This window comes from Sorex fumeus, unplaced genomic scaffold, assembly GCF_029834395.1.
Source record: "Sorex fumeus unplaced genomic scaffold, SorFum_2.1 ptg000045l, whole genome shotgun sequence".
NCBI lineage: Eukaryota > Metazoa > Chordata > Mammalia > Eulipotyphla > Soricidae > Sorex > Sorex fumeus.
In genome coordinates this window covers 538,225-559,721 of record NW_026606102.1, presented here as the reverse complement: position 1 = coordinate 559,721, position 21,497 = coordinate 538,225, and the positions used below count along the sequence as shown (strand labels likewise).

At 41.3% G+C, this 21,497-nt stretch overlaps 1 protein-coding gene across 1 annotated transcript in view; it reads right to left on the bottom strand.

Annotated features, from left to right (window-relative positions):
- DNAI4 (dynein axonemal intermediate chain 4) overlaps positions 1-20,322 on the bottom strand; it is a 61,734-nt gene extending 41,412 nt beyond the window's left edge. Inside the window, exons 1-4 of the mRNA XM_056122202.1 lie at positions 20,248-20,322; positions 8,710-8,891; positions 6,876-6,979; positions 2,398-2,554 (exon numbers count right to left, since the gene is read on the bottom strand). Coding sequence (XP_055978177.1) covers positions 2,398-2,554; positions 6,876-6,979; positions 8,710-8,891; positions 20,248-20,322 — 518 coding nt within the window. The remainder of the gene's footprint in view (positions 1-2,397; positions 2,555-6,875; positions 6,980-8,709; positions 8,892-20,247) is intronic.
- Between the last annotated feature and the right edge of the window lie 1,175 nt (positions 20,323-21,497).

The following is a 21,497-nucleotide window of genomic DNA, read 5'->3' as shown; positions in this document are numbered from 1 at the left end:
TCTTCATCAATGTTCTCAATGACAGCGTCTTCCCATGTTCCCGCAATAGTGCCAAAGAGGTCCCAGTTGGTGGTCGTTCGGCGAGTTCTCTTCTTAAACTTTGAAGTCCTTTCTCCCCACTCTGTGAAGTAGAATTTTGCATGAAGGAGACAGTGGTCTGATCCCATTTGAAATTTTCGGACAACGGTGAGGCAAAAACGTCAGTTGAATATGATGTGGTCAGTTTCATTGTGGAACCGTCCACTGGGAGACACCCGTGTCCAATGCTTAGATTCAGCCTTCTGGAACTGTGAATTACCATGGATGGTCTTGGTCAACATGATGAACTCAGACAGTCTCTCACTGTTTGTTCCATTCTAGGTCATGGGTCCCAATGTGGAGTTCTTCAGCTGATCTTCTCGGTCCTATCTTGGCATTAAAATCACCAACAATGGGGGCTGGAGATGTAGCACAGTGGGTAGGGCATTTGCCTTGCATGCGGCCGACCAGGGTTCAATTCCCAGCATCCCTTTTGTTCCCGAGCGCCGCCAGGAGTAACTCCTGAATGCAGAGCCAGGAGTAACCCCTGTGCATCGCCAGGTGTGACCCAAAATGCAAAAATATAAAAATAAAAATAAAAAAATAAAATCACCGACAAGGATCTTGTAGAAGGTGTGATCTTCTTTATAGAACTTCTCCAGCTCCATGTAGAGCTTCTCAACATCTTCTCAATTGGATGTTGGTGTGTAGACAACAAAGATAGAAACTGCCGGCAGTGAGCCACATCTATTCAGGTGTAATCGTCCAATTCGGGTTGTTAGGCATTCGAATGAATCAATGTTCATGGCCAAGTTCGTGTTGACAAGGACACCGACACCACCAGTGCCTCTTTTGTTGCATGTTCTGAGGAACAGTTCTTCTCCAGTGTTGAAAATGGCATGATGTGGTTGATGCCTTCTCATCTTGGTCAGACCAATGATGTCGTACTTGATCTTTCACACTTGCACCATCAGGTCCTCAATGGATACATCCAATGCGAGTGTATGTGCATTGAAAGTATAGACAGTCATATTAGTCCTTCGTTTTGGCAGCCTAGTTCGGCCTTGAGATTTTATCAGTCTCTCATTCCTCATCCTTTTTTTTTTTTTTTTAGTTTTTCTTTTTTTTTTTCTTTTTTTATTAGTGAAAAACCATGAGGTACAGTTATAGGCTTACAAATTTTGTGCTTGGGTTTCAGTTATACAATGATCAAGTGCCCATCCCTCCACCAGTGCCCGTCATCCATCCCCACGGGTCCCAGCATCCCCCCCCAACCCTCAATCCACCCCCCTTCCCATCCTGCCTCTTAATGCTGCCGTATTGGTGGCTCTTTCAGGGTCAGGGGAATGAGACCCATTGTATTTACTGTTTTGGGCATATTGAATATGCCACGGATAGCTTGCCAGGCTCTGCCGTGCAGGCAGGATACTCTCGGTAACTTGCCAGGCTCTCCAAGAGGGAAAGAAACATTGAGTATAATAGGTTATTCTGAAAAACTTTATAAACATAAAATGAAAGTTTAAAAAAAATAAAAGAGAATGATTATATGCATAAAAGCAAAATTAAATCACTTAATACTGAGACTTTACAAGATTTCTCTAATTATTATTTAACTTAGCAATTCACCTTTTTAAATGATAAGGCCTCTTTCTGTAAAAGAAAATGCAATAAGGGGCCAAAGCAGGTAAACCACTTGCCTTGCACACAGCTGACCTGTGTTTGATCCCTGGCACCCCAAGCCCTTCCAGAAGTGGTTTCTGAATGCAGAGTCAAAGTAAGCCCTGAGCACCACTGGGAATGACCAAAAATATTTTTTAAAAATAAGGGGCTGGAGTGATAGCACAGCGGGTAAGGCATTTGCCTTGCATGCGGCCGACCCTGGTTCGATCCCCGGCATCCCATATGGTCCCCTGAGCACCACCAGGGGTAACCCCTGTGCAACGCTGGGTGTGACCCAAAAAGCGAAAATAAATAAATAAAAAGAATTTTTAAAAAATAATAAAATACATAAAGCATGAACACTTCACCAGTATTATAGGTCACTTTTTTATGTATCATTTGATTGAGGGCATACACCACTAATGTCCACCAAACCAAGAATGTCTAAGGATAAGAATTTTTGGAAGAGGGCTGGAGCAATAGCACAGCAGGTAGGGCATTTGCCTTGTATGCGGTCAACCCAGGTTCAATTCCCAGCATCCCATATGGTCCCCCAGCACTGCCAGGTATAATTCCTGAGTGTAGGGCCAGGAGTAACCCCTGTGCATCTCCAGGTGTGACTCAAAAAGCAATATATATATATATATATATATATCACTATATATAGGTATCACAATTTAAATCAGAGAAGTAATGCAGACAATGAAATTTTAAACATACATAATTTTTTCCGTTTCTTCAGAATCTGTAGAAAACATGACTGTTGGTAAGTTAAAAAATATAACTGTTTCTGTCTCTGTGAGAAGTATATCTATAGTCTCCTCCAATTCTTGTTTTGTTATTTTTCCAGGTGCTGCTGATCTTATAACTCGTAAATCTAAAATGCACAAAATAATTAAAAATAATTTTAACATAATTAAAAATCATTTTTAATTGCTATTTTTCTTTCACACAATTACTGTAAATCATACATTGCAGGTAACTTTGCATGATCAAGAACAGGACATGTGAGATAGTAGTCATTCAGTTCTCTGGAAACCAAACCAGATCTCATGGAATTACAAACAGTTCTTTGTGGGACTGGAGGGATAGTAAAATGGGCAGGGTGCTTGCCTTGCATGCAACAGCCCAGATTCAGTCCCCAGCACCTCATACGATTCCCTCAGTACCTCCATGAATGATCCCTGAGTGCAGAGACAGGAGTAAGCCCTGAACACCACCAACTGTGGTTCCCAAACAAAAACAAAGAAAAACAGTCTTTGGTGCAAATTTTTGAGGACTACTCCAGGCTCATTATGTAGTCAGTACTTAAAAGGTCTTCTAGTACCTCTATTTTATAATATTCATTGGTAGTAGAGAATGAGTGACAACTAGTAGGAAAGTGTTTCAGGAGCCCACGTTATACACCCTGCTTTGAGTATTTTTTTTTTTGCTATTTGGGTCACACCTGGTGATGCACAGGGGTTACTTCTGGCTCTGCACTCAGAAATTACCCCTGGCAGTGCTCAGGGGACCATATGGGATGCTGGGAATCGAACCCGGGTCGGCCATGTGCAAGACAGATGCTCTACCTGCTGTGCTATTGCTCCAGCCCCCCCCTGCTGTGAGTCTTAAACCATGGTATACACCCTTCTTTGAGTCTTAAAACATAGTATAGTCTCTTCTTTGAGTCTTAAAACATGGTATAAGCCCTTCTTTGAGTCTAGCCTATTAACTACCACCTTTTGTTCTTTGTCTGTCCTTAGTTGTCATTTAATTTGAATTACAGCCCATCTCTAATCATATTTCCTGGGAACTAAAAAGAGTCTCTCATGGAAGTTCTATTTAAATATACAAATAAAGACTGGAGCGATAGTACAAAGGTTAAGGCACTTGCTCAGCATGCAGCTGTGGCCAGGATCTTAATTTGAATCCAGGAACCACATATGGATTCCTGAGCAGCAGCAGGAGTAACACCTGAGTACAGAAACAGCATAGAGCCAGGTTAGTGGAGTCCCTGAACACTGGTGGGTATAGGTCCAAAACGAAAATAAAATAGCTGGAGCGATAGCACAGCGGTAGGGCGTTCGCCTTACAAGCGGCCAAGATGGCCAACCCGAGTTCGATTCCTCCGCCCCTCTCGGAGAGCCCGGCAAGCTACCGAGAGTATTCGATATGCCAGACACAGTAACAACAAAGTCTCCAATGGAGACGTTACTGGGCCCACTCGAGCAAATCGAGGATCAACGGGAGGGCCTTTACCTTTAAAATAGTAAAGTTTTATATATATATATGTGTGTGTGTGTGTGTGTATATATACACACATACATACATACATATGTGTATATATATATACACATATATATGTATACAAATAAAGAAGGCATATAATATCCATGCAAATAATGTAATGCAAATAGTTCACATCAAGCTTTTAGTTTGATCAAAGGTTCAAGGTCCTTAAAAAATTTCTCTAAGGACAGAGGTTCCTGGCTGAGACATTTTGGATTTGGTTGAGTAGGTAATAAACACTGCACTGCACTGTCCTCCCGTTGTTCATCGATTTGCTGGAGCGAGCCCAGTAATATCTCCATTGTGAGACTTGTTGTTACTGTGTTTGGCACATCAAATATGTCATGGGTAGCTTGCCAGGCTTTGCCGTGCGGGTGAGATACTCTTAGTAGCTTGCCGGGCTCTCTGAGAGGGGCGGAGGAATCAAACTTGGATTGGCCGTGTGGGCTGCGTGCAAGGCAAATGCCCTACCCGATGTGCTATTGCTCCAGCCCCAATAGGTAATAAAGAGACAAGAAATAATTGATTGTGTGGAGTCAATATATTTTGGATATCATGTTTTGGGTTCTTGCCTCCCATCATGTCTACAAAACACTCATGTATGCCTGATATTTTCAACACTTTATTGTAAAATAATCTTTTTGTTAGATGATTTGCCCAGCTGTGGACTAATATAAATGCCTTGAGTATATTTAAGCTATACTAATCTCATCTAAACTATGATATTTGGTAGGTCAGGTGTATTGACTAATGATGAGGTTTTTTTGACTAAAGATATTTTCACTTTTCTGAGATTATTGGGAAGTAACCTAATATGAATCAAAAAATTAAAAGTCTTTTATGTTCACATCAAGATACTTGATCAAATCAAATCAAGTTCACAAGATACATCTACCTCTTTCATTTGTTCTCTGGGACTATCCAAAGAATATCTGCACATAAATGCTCTTTAGTACATACTTTTCAATTAACAAATTTTAACCATATAACTAATGTTGGTTAGTAAGGATAGCAATATTCCTGGACCTGTAGCAATAGTACAGCAGGTAGGGCATTTGATTTGCACTTGGGTAACCTGGGTTTGACCCCCAGCATCCTACATGGTTCCTCAAGCACTGCCAGGAAAACTTCCTGAGTACAATGCCAGGAGTAACCCTTGAGTATTACTGGGTGTGACACAATACAAAAAAAGTAAAGCCGTGATTTTCAAAATTTAGTATGTGTTCAAATCTGGAGTGTTTGATGAAGATTGCTGAAACTCACACCCATCCACTTTTTAACATTAAGCTCTTTGGTTGTGTGGCTTTCGGGTTCCAACCAGTGATACTTGGGTGCTTTACCAGTATAGGGCTTGGGGTTGCTCCCAGTGGTGTTTAGAGAACTTCATAGAGGTTACCAAACATGGGCCTTTGTGTGCAAAGTTTGTGCTCTAGTCCTTTGAATATAACTCCTCATCCCTAACATTTGACTTTTTCTTTGATAATTACTTACATACACAGAAAACGTACATGAATATTACAAATATTTCTTTATATCCTCCTAGGAGCAATAGCACAATGAGTAGGGTGTTTGCCTTGCAGCAGACCACACGACCAACCTTAGTTTGATTCCTCCGCCCCTCTCAGAGAGCCCAGCAAGCTATCAAGAGTATCTCACCCGCATGGCAAAGCCTGGTAAGCTACCCATGACGTATTCAATATGCCAAACACAGTAACAAGTCTCACAATGTTATTGGGCCCGCTCGAGCATATTGATGAACGGGAGGACAGTGATAGTGATTAATATTACTCTGGTACATATATCATAAGTTATAAACCAGTGTCAACCTTTTGTTATTATCAAAGCCCATAATTTATTACTCTATCCCAATTTCTATGGTTTTCTATTGTCCTTTTCCAGTTCTAGGACCTAATAATCTAAGACACACATAGTCAGCCTGTCTCTAGACATCTCCAGATTGTTTTTCAGACTTGCCTAGAGTTTTTAAGGGGATTGTATTTTGAAGAATGGTCTTCAAATTGGGTTTGGTGTTGGACAGGAATTATGGATATCTAGGAGATAGTTGTGGAGAGAAAGAACCTCTTCCTAGCATATCAAAAGCGTGTGCTTGCATCATGAATTGCCACTAATGATGTTAAATTGATCTGTGTTCATATATGTCAGGTTTCTCTTCTGTACCCCTCTGCTCAGGACTCTCTAAGTCAAACTCTGTAACAGGACATAGTTAAACTCCATCTTCATGAGGAATATCTACATACAGAAACTTTTTAGAGCTTGTCTGTTTCTCCCATAGATACTTCTATTCACTTTTATTCACTTATTTATATAAAAATGGACTTCTGGTTAAATATAACACCTTAGGTTAGAATATTATATTCCATGATTCATTTTGTTGCTGACAATGATTCACTTTTGACCAACAGGGAGCTCTTTCTGTTGGCCACCGTGTCCAATGCATTCAGTCAATTCCCATTTTTGCTTATTTTTTGTGCTTGTTGATTTTGATTCATCTTGTTTATTTCCTGCTTTGTACATCTCATATATTTCAAGAAATGTCCTTAAAATTATTCTCTGGTTACCAGGTATGCCTGTTGCTGTTGCTACTGAGATGTCTTTGATTCTATCCCTCAGGAGGTAGAACTAGGAAACATTTGTGGGCACGTAGCTACTTATGCCCACAGGCCAAGCACATGTGGCACCCACATTGCCCCTCTTGAGATGTGTACTTTCATGTTTCCATATCTAATGCTGGGATGGGTATAGGGGATCTCTCTGCCTTTAGAGAAGCCCACATTCTCTCCTGAATGTGTTACTCTCTCTCACTTTCTTTCCCTCCTTTGCCTTCCTAAAAACCTCCAAATAAAATGTTTTTACTTCAAATAAAAGAAAACATTTGTATCTGCTATTGAAGTTATCATTTTTATTACCTGTAAAACTAGGTAATCCTTCCCGTTTGAAAGATGGTTCTTCTAGGTCATCTGACTCAATAGTTGATGCAGTTGACTTAGAAAACGAACTTCCTAAAATTGATCTTTAATAATAACAAATAAAAACATGATTCATTTAGTCCATTTGTTTTTGAGCCATTAAATATCGAAATATGTTATCAGAATAATCAAATACTACAATCACATAAGCAATGGTGATAAACAAAATGAGTTAAACATTGAGTTAATTTTGGGGGATGACCACACCTGGAGATGCTCAGGGCTTACTCCTGGCTTTGTGTTCAGAGATCACTCCTGACAGGTCTGGGAAGACCATATAGTGTAGTGGGATTGAACCCAGGTTGGCCACATGAAGAACAAATGCCCTGCCTACTATTCTATTGCTTCAGTCCCTCAACTTCAGAAAAATGTTCTCAATGTTTAGTTGAAAGAAATTTGATTTGAGTGGTGGACAATCAATACATTGAAGATTATAAATTTTTTAAATCATATCAACTTTTCTCCACAATACCATATACCATGTTTTCCTTTTTAGTTACAGTCTCAACTGTTTTCCCAAAGGATCCAAACAGTTTATTAGAATAGCCTTTGTTTGGCAGACAGCCCCTTTGTCTTCCATATGCAAATTTGGAGTCAGACTCCAGCACAGCTTATTTTCTCCTAAAATCTTCTGCTTAGTTAACATATGGAACTTTCCACTTATCGGACTGAAATTCATGCATTCAACTATAACCCTACCTATAAGCTTTAGCCTGTTTTAGGCTATCCTATCTAAACTTCTACTGTAAGCATTACTGTAACATCAGTATATAAGTACATACATAATTTTTTTAAAGCATAGGATTTCACTTATTCAAATACACACACACACAAACACACATATATATATGTGTGTGTGTGTGTATATATATATATAGAGAGAGAGAGAGAGAGAGAGAGAGAGAGGGAGAGAGATGAAAGAAACCAGAAGAACAGGAATTCACAGGGGGAGAATGTAGATGTTAGTAAGGAATGACAATTCTTCCCATACAAGAAGCATTAATAAAACAATAAACATGTTGGTGGTTATATGATGCTAGCCCCTACCTTTTCATTCCTCAAGACATGCTTAGGAAAATCTAAATATTGTTTCATAAACGCTTTGGTTTGAGTATAGGGGAACTCTTAAGAGATGCAGAGAGAGGCCAGAGGGAATAGTGTGCTTGCTTTGCACGAGACTGACCTGGGTTCCATCCCTGGCATCCCACAGAATTCCCTGAGCACCACCAGGAGTAATTCTTGAGTGTTGAGCCAGGAGTAACCCTTGAGCATTGCCAGGTATGACCCAAAACAAAACCAAAATAAAACTAAAAATGATATACAGGATTAAAGCATGAGATTCACACAGAGATGATACATTAGGGTGAGAGAACTGTCACTGTCACTGTCCTCCCGTTGTTCATCAATTGGCTCAAGCGGGCCCAGTAACACTGTGAGACTTGTTACTGTGTTTGGCAAATATGCCAAACAATATGTTATTGTGTCTGGCATATTGAATACGTCACGGGTAGCTTGCCAGGCTTTGCCGTGCGGGTGAGATACTCTTGGTAGCTTGCTGGGCTCTCTGAGAGGGGCGGAGGAATCAAACTTGGATTGGCCGCGTGGGCTGCATGCAAGGCAAATGCCCTACCCACTGTGCTATCACTCCAGCCCAGGGTAAGAGAACAGATAACTCAATAGGAAGGGGACGTGAACATAAAAGTCACATACCTGCGGTGCCTGAGAAGAGGCATTATAGATTAATAAAAAGGAAACATGGAACAATCAACTCTACCTTGTGAACTGCCCTAACATACTAGGATACATTGTGTTCTGATAAAGGCTATAGGAGGATATAAATTCAGATGAAGTTGATCCTTCCTGTGAAGTCAGTAGCTTGTTTGGCTTTGCCGCTACACTTGGGTCTGAATAGAATAGAGGTCTGGGAGTGACATCAACTCCTTCCATATCAAACACCTGGAGAAAAATGATTATTTAAAATGAAATAAGTAAAAAATGATGGAGTTCCTGAATAACAGATCCTAAAAAGTAAAAACAAAAGTAGTAGACACAAAGGTAAGTATGCTTTGAGACAGGATAAACATGAAAAATTACAAAAGGGTTTATACAAGTAATGCATAATAATATTAAGAAAAATTCAGAGATACAGTTTGGTTTATTTAATATTTTATGACTGACTTTTAAAAGAAACTATTTTCCCATTTAGCAATTTATTAATAAATACTTTCAACCCATCACCTATTTCTTATTTATAATAATTTTGGCTAATTTTTAATCTTCTGAATTATGAAATTGAACACAAACAGAAGTGTAATTAGTACAAAACTGCATAGTTATATAATATAAATCAAATATTCCCTTCTGGGGGTAGGCACGCCTAGCAGTGTTCAGGGCTTACCTCTGGCTTTGAGCTCAGAGATCACTCCTGGAACCCAGGATCATGTGGGGTGATAGAGATTGAGCCCACACTAGCATCAAGCGAGGCAAGTGCCCCTTCCACTGTACTATCTCTCAGACCCCAAAGCAAATATTCCTATAATGACATTTGCTGTAAAAAATTAGGACACCAACAGCAACCCCAGACAACTCTTCCCATGGCAGATTTCACCCCTTTGCCCCTCTGTCTCATAATCATCTCTTCCTCTTTCTAACAGTAATCATTATCTTGACCTCAATAATTATTTTCTTTCCCCTGTGTAAAATGTTATGAATGGTACCCCATGCAATAGCATTTACTTTTCGTAATTTGCACTGAAGTAAAACAAACATCCAGAAAAGTGCAGTTCACTGAATTTTCACGAACTCAATACTCAATACTAGCGTTTAGATTCAGACAAAGAAAATTATGAGCATCTCCAGAGTTCCTTTCAAGAGTCGCCTTATCCTATCGAAGGAAACAATTGCACACTATGAGATTTCACTGTAAAATCCTTGGTTTGGTTTACACAGGGAGATGTCACCACGCAGTACTTCAAGCTACTCCCAGTGAGGAGACTGGAAAGTGCTGCTCCGGGCAGCACTTGAGCATCATTTGATGTTGGGAATCAAGCTCAGGGCTCCTGCATGTAGAATATGTACTCAACACTTTGAGCGATCTTCCTAGCCCGAGTTCAGTTTTTAAAGTTTAAAAGTAAAGTAAAGGCCCTCCCGTTGATCATCGATTTGCTCGAGCGGGCCCAGTAACGTCTCCATTGGAGACTTTGTTGTTACTGTGTCTGGCATATCGAATACTCTCGGTAGCTTGCCGGGCTCTCCTTTACTTTACTTTACTTTTAAAGTTTATTTGAGATATATTTTTGAAATATATGTATGTATGTATATGTGTATATATTTGTATATATGTATATTTATATACATGTATGCATATATACAAAACATACATTCCTTGAAAGCTTATTTTATTCAATATTTTATTTGTGAGATTCATTTATATTATTGGCTACTTTTGTATCTTCATTTTCACATATTACTCCATTGTATGAATGTCATACTTTTTTCTTAAAAAATTTTTTTTTAATACAGGCACCATGAATTTCAAGTAAAGTAAAGTAAAGTAAAGTAAAGGCCCTCCCGTTGATCATCGATTTGCTCGAGCGGGCCCAGTAACGTCTCCATTGAAGACTTTGTTGTTACTGTGTCTGGCATATCGAATACTCTCGGTAGCTTGCCGGGCTTTCCGAGAGGGGCAGAGGAATCGAACTCGGGTCGGCCATGTTGGCTGCGTGCAAGGCAGACGCCCTACCCGCTGTGCTATCGCTCCAGCCCATGAATTTCAAAGTTATTTATAATTGGGTTTCAGGCATACAATATTGCAACACCAATCCCTTCACCCTGTCCACCTCCCTCCACCAGTGCCCTTCCCGTACCGCCATTTTCCTCCCATCCACCAGCCTGCCTCAGTGAGACGCGCTTTTGAAAAGCTTTTGGCACTGCAATTTACAGTACTGCCGCTGAAAGGGTTTCTTGCACATTTCCACCTTTGTTGTACTGTTCCCCTTCCTGTCTAATCTCCCCACCCCACGCCCATGTGGCAAGCTTCCTACTGAAGACCAGTTCTCATGTTCTTTGATCACCTTTGGCTATCTTTTATCTCACTGTTATGTTATTATGGCCCACCTATGAAGATTATTCTGGTTTGTCTCTCTCCTTCTAACTACATTCAGTATGATGCTCTCCAGATCCATTCATGTTGCAGCAAAGTGCATAATTTTATCTTTCCTTATAAAGGTAAAGGTAAAGGCCCTCCCGTTGATCGTCGATTTGCTCAAGCGGGCCCAGTAACGTCTCCATTGGAGACTTTGTTGTTACTGTGTCTGGCATATCGAATACTCTCGGTAGCTTGCCGGGCTCTCCGAGAGGGGCGGAGGAATTGAACTCAGGTCGGCCATGTTGGCCGCTTGTAAGGCGAACGCCCTACCCGCTGTGCTATCGCTAGCCAAGTAATATTCCATTGTATATATACACAATAACTTCCTTATCCAGTTCATCTGTTCTTAGACACTTGGGTTGTTTCCAGATTTTGGTTATTGTGGATAGTGCTTCAAAGAACACAAGCAATGCAAAATGTCTTTTCTCCATTGTGTCACATGTCTTTAGTCTGTTATTCAAGGATTTTCATAGTTTCCATTTTTTTATTTTTGCTATTGTAGGTGGTGCTGCTATGAATATTGTTGTACAAATATTTTGTTGAATGCACTGTATGCTGGCTTCATACCTAAGTATGGAATTTCGGGTAGTTGACAATGTGTATTGTCATCTATAATAGATATTATTCACACATTTTCTCAAGTGATTCCCAACAACTGTTTATGAAAATGTAGTTGTTCTAGACTTTTGCCATAACTCAGTATTTTCCTCAGTTATCAGTATAACTGTTTTTCCTATTTGGGGTGGTGGAGAACAGAGTTAGAGCCACCTCCAGCCCTTAGAGCTATATTCCCAGCCCAATTTCGGTGTTTTTAAATGTTATGCAAATAGTAATATATCATGACTGGCATGTGTGATCTTTTGTTCAAATTTTTATGTTTTATCATGTTGTTACCTATATAAAACTGCTCATTCATCTACATATGATTATAATTAGTAGTGGATATTTTATTTAGTTTTGAAGTTTTAATGTAGTTTTTCTAGCTTTATTTCTAGTTTATGCCATCATGAATTTTTTTTTAATTTATTTATTTATTGAATCACTGTGGGAAAGGTTACAAAGATTTCAGATTTAGGTCTCAGTCATGCAAATATCAAACACATTTCCCTTTACCAATACTTATTTTTTACCATGAAGAACCCCAATAAAACCCCACCCCCACCCCTCCCAGTCCCTGTGAGGCAGATGAATTCTAGTTAACACTCTATCTGCTTTGATTAGATTCATTGTTTCAATAAAAGATTCACCACTATTATTTACAGTTTACCTACCCCCCCCCAAATCAGACATGCTGAAAAAGCATTGTGAAGTGATTTGCTTTCTACAGCTGGGTTCAAGAATTAAATGTTGGTTTTGGATTTCTGCTATTTTACTTATTGACCCTGGAAGTATTTCTACTGAAAGTCAGAGAGTTAAGAAATTGGTTTCTGTGTTCTGGAGTCGTGGCCGTGCTGGAGAGCCGCTCGTGGGGGGCAACTGGTGGCCTCGGTAGGGCGTGAAGGGCGGACCGAAACGCCCCCCTTCCCATGAGGTTTTAGTCGCCCCCACACCCCCGGCTCATACCTGCTGTCCACAAGGCTCCCATGTGGCCGCCATCTTTCTTTCCAGAGAGGAGAGGGCGAATGGGGCAACACCCTTTCCCCTCCGGACAGACATGATGGCCTGGATTAACGCATAGTCCGTTCACTTTTCTGCTCCAAGCTGCCGGGTTCTGCATTAAGTCCTTGTGCTTCTGGGGCCGTGGCTGTGCTGGAGAGTCATTCGCGGGGGGCAACTGGTGACCTCAGTAGGGTGTGAAGGACGGACCGGAATGCCCCCCTTCCCATGAGGTTTTAGTCGCCCCCACACCCCCGGCTCATACCTGCTGTCCACAAGGCTCCCATGTGGCCGCCATCTTTCTTTCCAGAGGGAGGAGGGCAGAAGGGAGCAACACCCTTTCCCCTCCGGGCAGACATGATGGCCTGGATTAATGCATAGTCCTTTCACTTTTCTGCTCCAAGATGCTGGGTTCTGCATTAAGTCCTTGTGCTTCTGGGGCTGTGGCTGTGCTGGAGAGCCGCTCGTGGGGGGCAACTGGTGACCTCGGTAGGGTGTGAAGGACGGACCAGAACACCCCCCTTCCCATGAGGTTTTAGTCGCCCCCACACCCCCGGCTCATACCTGCTGTCCACAAGGCTCCCATGCGGCCGCCATCCTTCTTTCCAGAGAAGAGAGGATGAATGGGGCAACACCCTTTCCCCTCCGGCAGACTTGATGGCCTGGATTAACGCATAGTCCATTCACTTTTCTGCTCCAAGATGCTGGGTTCTGCATTAAGTCCTTGTGCTGCTAGGGCTGTGGCCGTGCTGGAGAGCCGCTCGTGGGGGGCAACTGGTGAGCCATCATGAAATTTTTTTCCATAAGTCATTTAATTCATTTCCTTAGCCCAGTAGAGCTTTGATCTAATCTCCCCTTCTGGTGTAAATATTGACAAATATATTGTACACATAATACATTTCTATGTCAGAGTTCCAATAATTCATTACATATGTATTTTCTATAATTATTTTTCAAAAAAGAGGGGAAAGGAGCAAATGCTTTAATCATCTTGAATTACATAATTACATTTAATGATGTTTTTTGTTTGTGTGGACATAAATTGCCACCTGGAGTTAACCTGTTTTCCAGATAAATAATTTTCTTTAGAATTTTATGTAAGATGGTCCTGCAAGCAATAAATTTTCTAAATTTCTGTTTACCTGGAACGCAATTTCTCTTTATATTTTAATGATAGATTTGCTGCAGTATACTTTATTAAAATTTTTTCTCCCCGATTTTGTGCATTGTTCATTTTTTAAAAAATTTTTATTAGTGAGACATATTTTTAAATGACTGAAACAAACATCAAAATTGCAGCTTCTAGAAAACTCATTTGTTCTTTCAGGTCTTGTTTCTCTCCTTAAACTTGTCCTTGGGCTTTGGGAGGTAGGGAATCTTGCTTTAAAACCAGTGTTTCTAAAAACATGCTTGTTGATAACAGTTTTGTCCAGAGTTATCCACCGTTATCCAGAGCACCCTGTGGGCATGAGATTATCATAGTATGTGATATGGAAGTAGAAACTTGCATAGACGACTTGATCTTTGACCATAAAGTGATCTACTTCTAGGCCATAACAGTTGTCACTACGTGGGGATAGTGACCAATATCAACCAGGAAAGCTTGGTATAGAAAACTGGTCTGAGTTTGCAAATCAATGTTTTTCTTGGTGACCGTTTGCATCTCAGTTGCATCCAGCCAGGACCACTACCTACTACTGACCCAAGTTTTAGGAACATTCCCTTTAACAACAATGCAGAAGAAGCCAAGTTGTTTGTTTGTTTGTTTGTTTTTGAGAACTCCAAATATGTTATTCTCTGTTTTCTGGCCTCCACTGTTTTCTTCAAAAAGTTTTGTTAATCTAACTGGGGTGGGGGCAGCAGCAATAGAATAGTGGGTAGGGCAAATGCCTTGCACACAGCTATCCCATGTTCAATCCTAGGCATCCCATGTGGTATCCAGAGCACCACCAGAAGTGACTCATGAGTGCAGAGCCAGGAGTAACCCCTAAGCATTTCTGGGTGTGACCTAAAAAAGCATATATATATAATATTTTATATATAATATGATATTTTATACATATATAGCACTGTAGCACTGACCTCCCATTGTTCATTGATTTGCTCAAGCTGGCCCAGTAATATCTCCATTGTGAGACTTGTTGTTACTGTGTTTGGCATATTGAATACGCCACGGGGAGCTTGCCAGGCTCTGCAGTGCGGGCGAGATACTCTTGGTAGCTTGCCTGGCTCTCCGAGAGGGGCAGAGGAATCAAACCCAAATCGGCCGGGACTGCCGCGTGCAAGGCAAACACCCTACCCACTGTGCTATTGCTCCAGTCCGTGTGTGTGTGTGTGTGTGTGTGTGTGTGTGTGTATCACTGTCACTGTCCTCCCATTGTTCATCTGTTTGCTCGAGCGGGCCCAGTAACGTCTCCATTGTGAGACTAGTTGTTACTGTGTCTGGCATATCGAATACGTCACGGGGAGCTTGCCAGGCTCTGCCATGCAGGCGAGATACTCTCAGTAGCTTGCCGGGCTCACCGAGAGGGGCGGAGGAATCGAACTTGTGTATCCGGGGTTTGCTCGCAATTGATGCACAATTTTTCTATTTTTAAGATTTTTTTCTTTGTCTTTAATATACTGTGAGAGTCTGTTTGTGGATCCCTCTGTATTCATCTTATTTGCAGTTTGTTCCTGGATGTGCAAGGTCTTATTTTTCAATAAATATGACATGTTTTCTCTAGCTGTTATTCCTTTGAATAATATTTGCTCTCCTTTTCTTTGTGGTTGTTTTTGTTTTGGAGCCACCCCTGGTGAAACTCAGGAACGACTTCTGGTCCAATGCTTGGGTGTCACTCTTGGTGGTATTAGGGGGACCATTTTGTGACAGGGATCAAATCTAGGCCTCCCACATGCACGCCATGTATTGCAACCATTGAAGCCTTACTTCCAAGCCTAACTTCTTTCTGTTTCTTTTCTCCTTTTGGCATTTCCAATATGCTTAAGTTCATATGCTTGATTACATCTCATATTTCTCTGAGAATTTTCTCATTTTTTATTCCTTCTTTATTTTCTCTACGTTCATGGATTGTACTTTCTCTATTGCTGTGATTTCAAATGTGCTAATTTGTCTTCTTTCAGTTAAAATTATTCATCTCCTCTGCGTAATTTTTGTTTGTTGTTGTACTTTTTAATCACAGAATTTCCATTTAATTCATTTTAATAACTTATATCTGTTGACATATCTATTTGATATGACATTATCATAACTTCTTTTATGTCTATGATTATAGTTTCTTTCATTCCATGAAGAAAATTATAATGACTCCTTGAAATCTGACACATTTCTTCCCTTTGACAGTGTCTAATGCCCACTTTTTTTTTCTTGAATATTCACTTTGCTGACAGGTTCTTGGAAACTAACTTTATGTAAAATGAGGTATAACAAGAGACTATAAAATCCAGATCCCGGAACTGCGCGGCCGCATTCGCGTTCGCGGCCGCGCGACATCTTATCAGAACTTTTCTTTATGACATCTTATTATCTCATTCCTACTTTGGACAAACTTGCAGGCTATCGAATGTAGCCTGCCCACAGGGCAGAGTCTGGCAAACTCCCAGTGGCATACCAAATATGCCAAATACCAGTAACAATGATGGGTCTCATTCTCCTAAAGAGCCGTGAATATAATCTCAGGGCTAGGATGAAAGAGACGTTACTGGGGCCTGCTCGAGGCAATCGACGATTAACAGGATGATGAAATGAAATGATGAGGTATAACAAACCAATTTTAACATAGGTTGATAAAAGCATGCATTAAGTTGTCTCTGAATATTTCTGCTCACGTAAACTTAACCAAACTACTCAACTTTAGCACTGTAACAGCGTCCTCCCATTGTTCATCAATTTGCTCCAGCAGGCACCAGTAATGTCTTCATTGTGAGACTTGCTGTTACTGTTTTTGGCATATTGAATACACCTCGGGAGCTTGCCAGGCTCTGCCGTGCGGGCAGGATGCTCTCGGTAGCTTGCCAGGCTCCCTGAGAGGGATGGAGGAATCGAACCTGGGTCGGCCGCGTGCAAGGCAAACGCCCTACCCGCTGTGCTATTGCTCCAGCCCAAACTACTCAACAGAAACCCAAAATCATATCCACTATTACATGATAATATGATAATAAATGATAAGTGATAATGTTTCTCAGAAAAACTTATCTAATATTAAATGATTGGATATTCATATTCCAAACTACCTATTTCAGTTCGGGGATGCGGGGGATAGAGTCTATATATGCACACTAGGTTACACAGTGGGTTAATCCTGAACAGCTGGTTTTTACTTCACAGGGCACAGTTTCACACTCACCTACACTCACACTAGGACAATGACACATCCATCAACCTAATGTGCACACCTTTGGAGTGGAAAAAAATCAGAGTACCAGAGAAATTTTGTGTATTATGGAGGAAATATGTGGACTCCACAGAGAATGTGGCCCTCCCCAGCCTGGAACCACTTCCTTTCCTGAATCGGCCTTATGAAGAAACATAGGATGAAGTCTCATTACTTGAGGACCTGTAATATTTTCCTATTTATAGGCCCCATACTTAATCCATTTGAAACTGAGAATTTTATGGAATATATTACAGCAACTCTGGGTAGGGTTATTTCTTCTCTCATTGCTGTCTGTGAGTGACTTATTTGATTAGTGATTAACCTAGTTTATTGTAGGGAGGTCTATTTCCCTAGTAAATGCTTAATTGTGTTCTGCCTCCAAAGAAATGTTGAAGTCCTAACCCCTGCTTATCTCAGATTGTAGGATATCTGCAGATTTCAATACATTGAGATCTTTAGGGTGAGTCTCCATCCAATAAAACTTTAGTGCTTATAGAAAGGGGAAATTTGGACACAGATGCACTCATGGGGAAAATAAAATACAGCCATATAGGAAGACTGTAATGTTAAAGTAGAGGACTGGAGGGATGGATCTATACATACATATATACATATACATACATGGAGAGAGAGAGAGAGAGAGAGAGAGAGAGAGAGAGAGAGAGAGAGAGAGAGAGAGAGAGTGCTACCAGAAGCTAGGACAGAACACCTTGGCAAATGAGACAGCGTCCCTGATTCTTGATCGTCGACGGATGTCAGAACTCCAGATTCTTTCTCTCATTTGAGTGAAACGTGATATTCCAAGCATAGCTCTTTCAATTCTTCTTTGGGAGACCTGAATAGCGTTCTCATCCTGTTTGCATAGGGCCCAGGTCTCTGAGGCATATGTTAATGCAGGAAGAACAGTGGAATCAAAGAGATGTGCCGGGAGCCAGAGGTTCTTCGTCCTCTTAGCTATTTCTTCGACGTTCTTGAAGGCATTCCAAGCCGCTCTCTTCCTCCTGCGCAGCTCGGGTGCCAGGTCATTTGTCATGTTGACCTCTCGACCTAGGTACACATAGCTGTTGCATTCGGAGATGGTCGTTCCATTGAGAGCAAAAGGGGCGTCAGGAACGAGGCTGTTTCTCATAAACATTGTCTTCGTAAGATTCAGCTGTAGTCCTACCTTTCCACACTCACAGTCAAAGTTGGCCAGCATCTGTGCCACTTGGCTGATGTTTGGTGTTATTAAAACAATGTCATCAGCAAAGCGGAGGTGGTGTAGTTGCCGACCATCTATCTTCACTCCCATTCCTTCCCATTCCAGTCGTCGCATGATGTTCTCGAGGGTGGCACTGAAGAGTTTCGGTGAAATGGTATCACCCTGCCGCACCCCTCTCTTGACATCAACGATCACTTCTTTGTAGAATGGTGAGATCCTGGTAGTGAATCCGCAATACAGCTCACGGAGGATCCTGATGTATTGGGCTTGAATGCCCTGATTGGCTAGGGCTTCAATGACCGCTTCCGTCTCAACAGAATCAAAGGCCTTCTTTAAATCAGTGGACACTACTTCCACTACCCATCCGTCACCACACTTCAGGACGCTTTCCGGACCCGCGTGGCAGCTCCGGCCGAGACTCACACACTACTGAAGACCCACAGAACAAGATAAGCAGAACTCTCTGAGACCTTGGACTCCAGGCTCGGCAGACCCAGGGACAGAGCTTCTCTGCTTGTTCCCACCAACCACACATGGCATATTTGATATACTAAAAACAATAACAAGAAATCTCACAATGGAGACATTACCGGTGCCTTGTTCAAGCAAATCGATGAACAACGGGAGGACAGTGCTACAGTGGTCTTTCACTAGTTTCACCAGGGAGCATGTCATTGGAGTTCTTTATGTCATCATACTGCAAAAGATGTTCTAATAATGCTTCTTTATTTACTGTTTTCTGGGGCCATGCCCAAGGGGACTCAGGATCGACTCCAGGCTCTATGCTCTCTCCCGTGGGGCTTGAGGTGATTGTGATTCCATCAATCCAACCCAGGCCTCCTGCATGGCAAATTTTTAGTCCCCTCAGCATCTTTCCCACCTGTTGTCTGATTTTAAATTGGGGTCAAATACACAAGAGGTAAAATGTACTAATCTGACCTTTTAAAAAAGTGTTCAGGGCTATCAAGTGCATTCACGTGGCTGAGTTTTTAGCACCAAGATCCACCTCCACCTCATTTTCTATCTCCCAAAACAATTCACAAAAGAGATACTCATCCTGAAATCCTGGGGGCAGGGCATCTCACGTAACCCAAACTGCATCTTTGTTTCCTGTGTGACTAGCTGATCATTTCACCTTCCATAGTCACTTAGTATTCATCCAAGTAGGCCCGATGTATCAAAATTTTCTTTTTATATGTTTTGAATTAAAAATGTTTCACTGTACTTCAGGTAACTAAGAAAATGTTAACATTTATGCTTTTGATGTAAAGGCACCTCCCTACCACCAACGTGTCCAAGGCCTTCCACATTATCCTCCTGATTCTTCTGCCTTGCTTCTTCCTGCACCTGCTACCTGGGAATCTAGTTTGAGAGTGTGTCACTGTTCTATACTATCTATTCCCTTCTTTCCCAATATTCCACAGATGAGTGTAGCTGTCTGTGGTATGCGTGTGTGGTACATATACACATGTATGTGGTATATAAGTCATATGTGTTATATATATGTATGTGGTATAATACATGTGTGTTACTTGCATTTGTATTTTTTCCATCTACCTTTTAATTTAACCCAGTGTCCTCTGATTCCATCCTGCCAAGTTGCAGCAAACTGCAAGATTTGATCTTTTCATATAGCTGAGTAGTATGCCATTGTGTATCTATACCAAAACTTCTTTCTTGGGTTTCAGGAGTGGGGGGGTGAGGGGAGGAAGAGAATTTTGCGCCACACTTGTCAGTGGTCAGGGAATATTCCTGGTTCTGTGCTCAGGAGTGACCCCTGGTGGTGTTCAGGGGATCATATGTGGTCCGGAGGTTTCAAACTGGAATCCACCACGAGCAAGGAAAGTGCCTTACCTCCTAGATTATCTCTCTGGGGCTATACTGCAGCTTCTTAATTCTTTTATCCGTCTTTGGACATTTGGGTTGTTTGAATTTCAATCAAGTTCTTCAAGTTACTATTTTCAAGAAAGTCAAAGTTATAAAGATATTTACCTGGGGGCCAGCTTTAGGGATGGAAATGCTCATTTTTTCTGTTTTGATGTCAGGTACAAAGCAGATCTTTGACATGACGAATTTGCTCATATTTAAACCTCCATATCCTTTGATTGCAGTTCCTTTTCCGGGACTAACACTGGTGGGGGACTTTTTTGGCTGTGGGCCAGTGTTCCTATATCAGGAAAAGAAAACAATACAGAGGCTCCAGGACTGAAGGACAATTTATAAACCACCACCACCACCAAAAGCAGCCTTTCACTTAGAAACACAGAAACAATCTAAGCATGTAAGAAAGAATAACTTTTTCAGAGTTCATTATATGTAAATATAGTCCTTAAAAAGTACATACGCATTGCCACTCTTTTCTAAAAACTCTAAGAGATTGCTTTACTATTTCCCTGAACCTCATTTTTTTTATCTATAAAGATGGGAATAATAAAAGTACCTCTTTTGGGGGAGGGTCACACCTGGCAACCCTCAGGGGTTACTCCTGGCTCTGCACTCAGGAATCACTCCTGGCGGTGCTCAGGGGACCATATGGGATGCTGGGAATCAAACCCAGGTTGGCTGTGTGCAAGGCAAATGCCCTACCAGCTGTGCTATCACTCCAGTCCAGTGAAAGTACCTTTAAGAACGTTGGTGGCTGAGACTTAAACCTGAAAGCTTTGTAACTTTTCCCACAGTGATTCAATAAATAAATTAAAAAAAAAAAAGAACGTTGGTGGTGGGAAATGTACACTGGGATGTGTGTTGGAACATTGTATGACTGAAACCTGATCGTGAACAGCTTTGTAACTATCTGTCTCATAGTGATTCAATTAAAATAAAAATATATTAGTAAAAAAAGTAAGGGCCCTCCCGTTGATCGTCGATTTGCTCGAGCGGGCCCAGTAACGTCTCCATTGGAGACTTTGTTGTTACTGTGTCTGGCATATCGAATAATACTACCCGCTGTGCTATCTCTCCAGCCCGAAAAAAAAAAAAATGGGCTGGAATGATAGCACAGCGGTAGGGCGTTCGCCTTACAAGTGGCCAACATGGCCGACCCGAGTTCGATTCCTCCTCCCCTCTTGGAGAGCCCAGCAAGCTACCGAGAGTATTCGATATGCCAGACACAGTAACAACAAAGTCTCCAATGGAGACGTTACTGGGCCCGCTCGAGCAAAAGTATATTAAAAAATAAAAATATCCTTAGTCTTTAAGTGACTTTACTGCCAATATTTCTATTAAGATGTAATAGATAAATC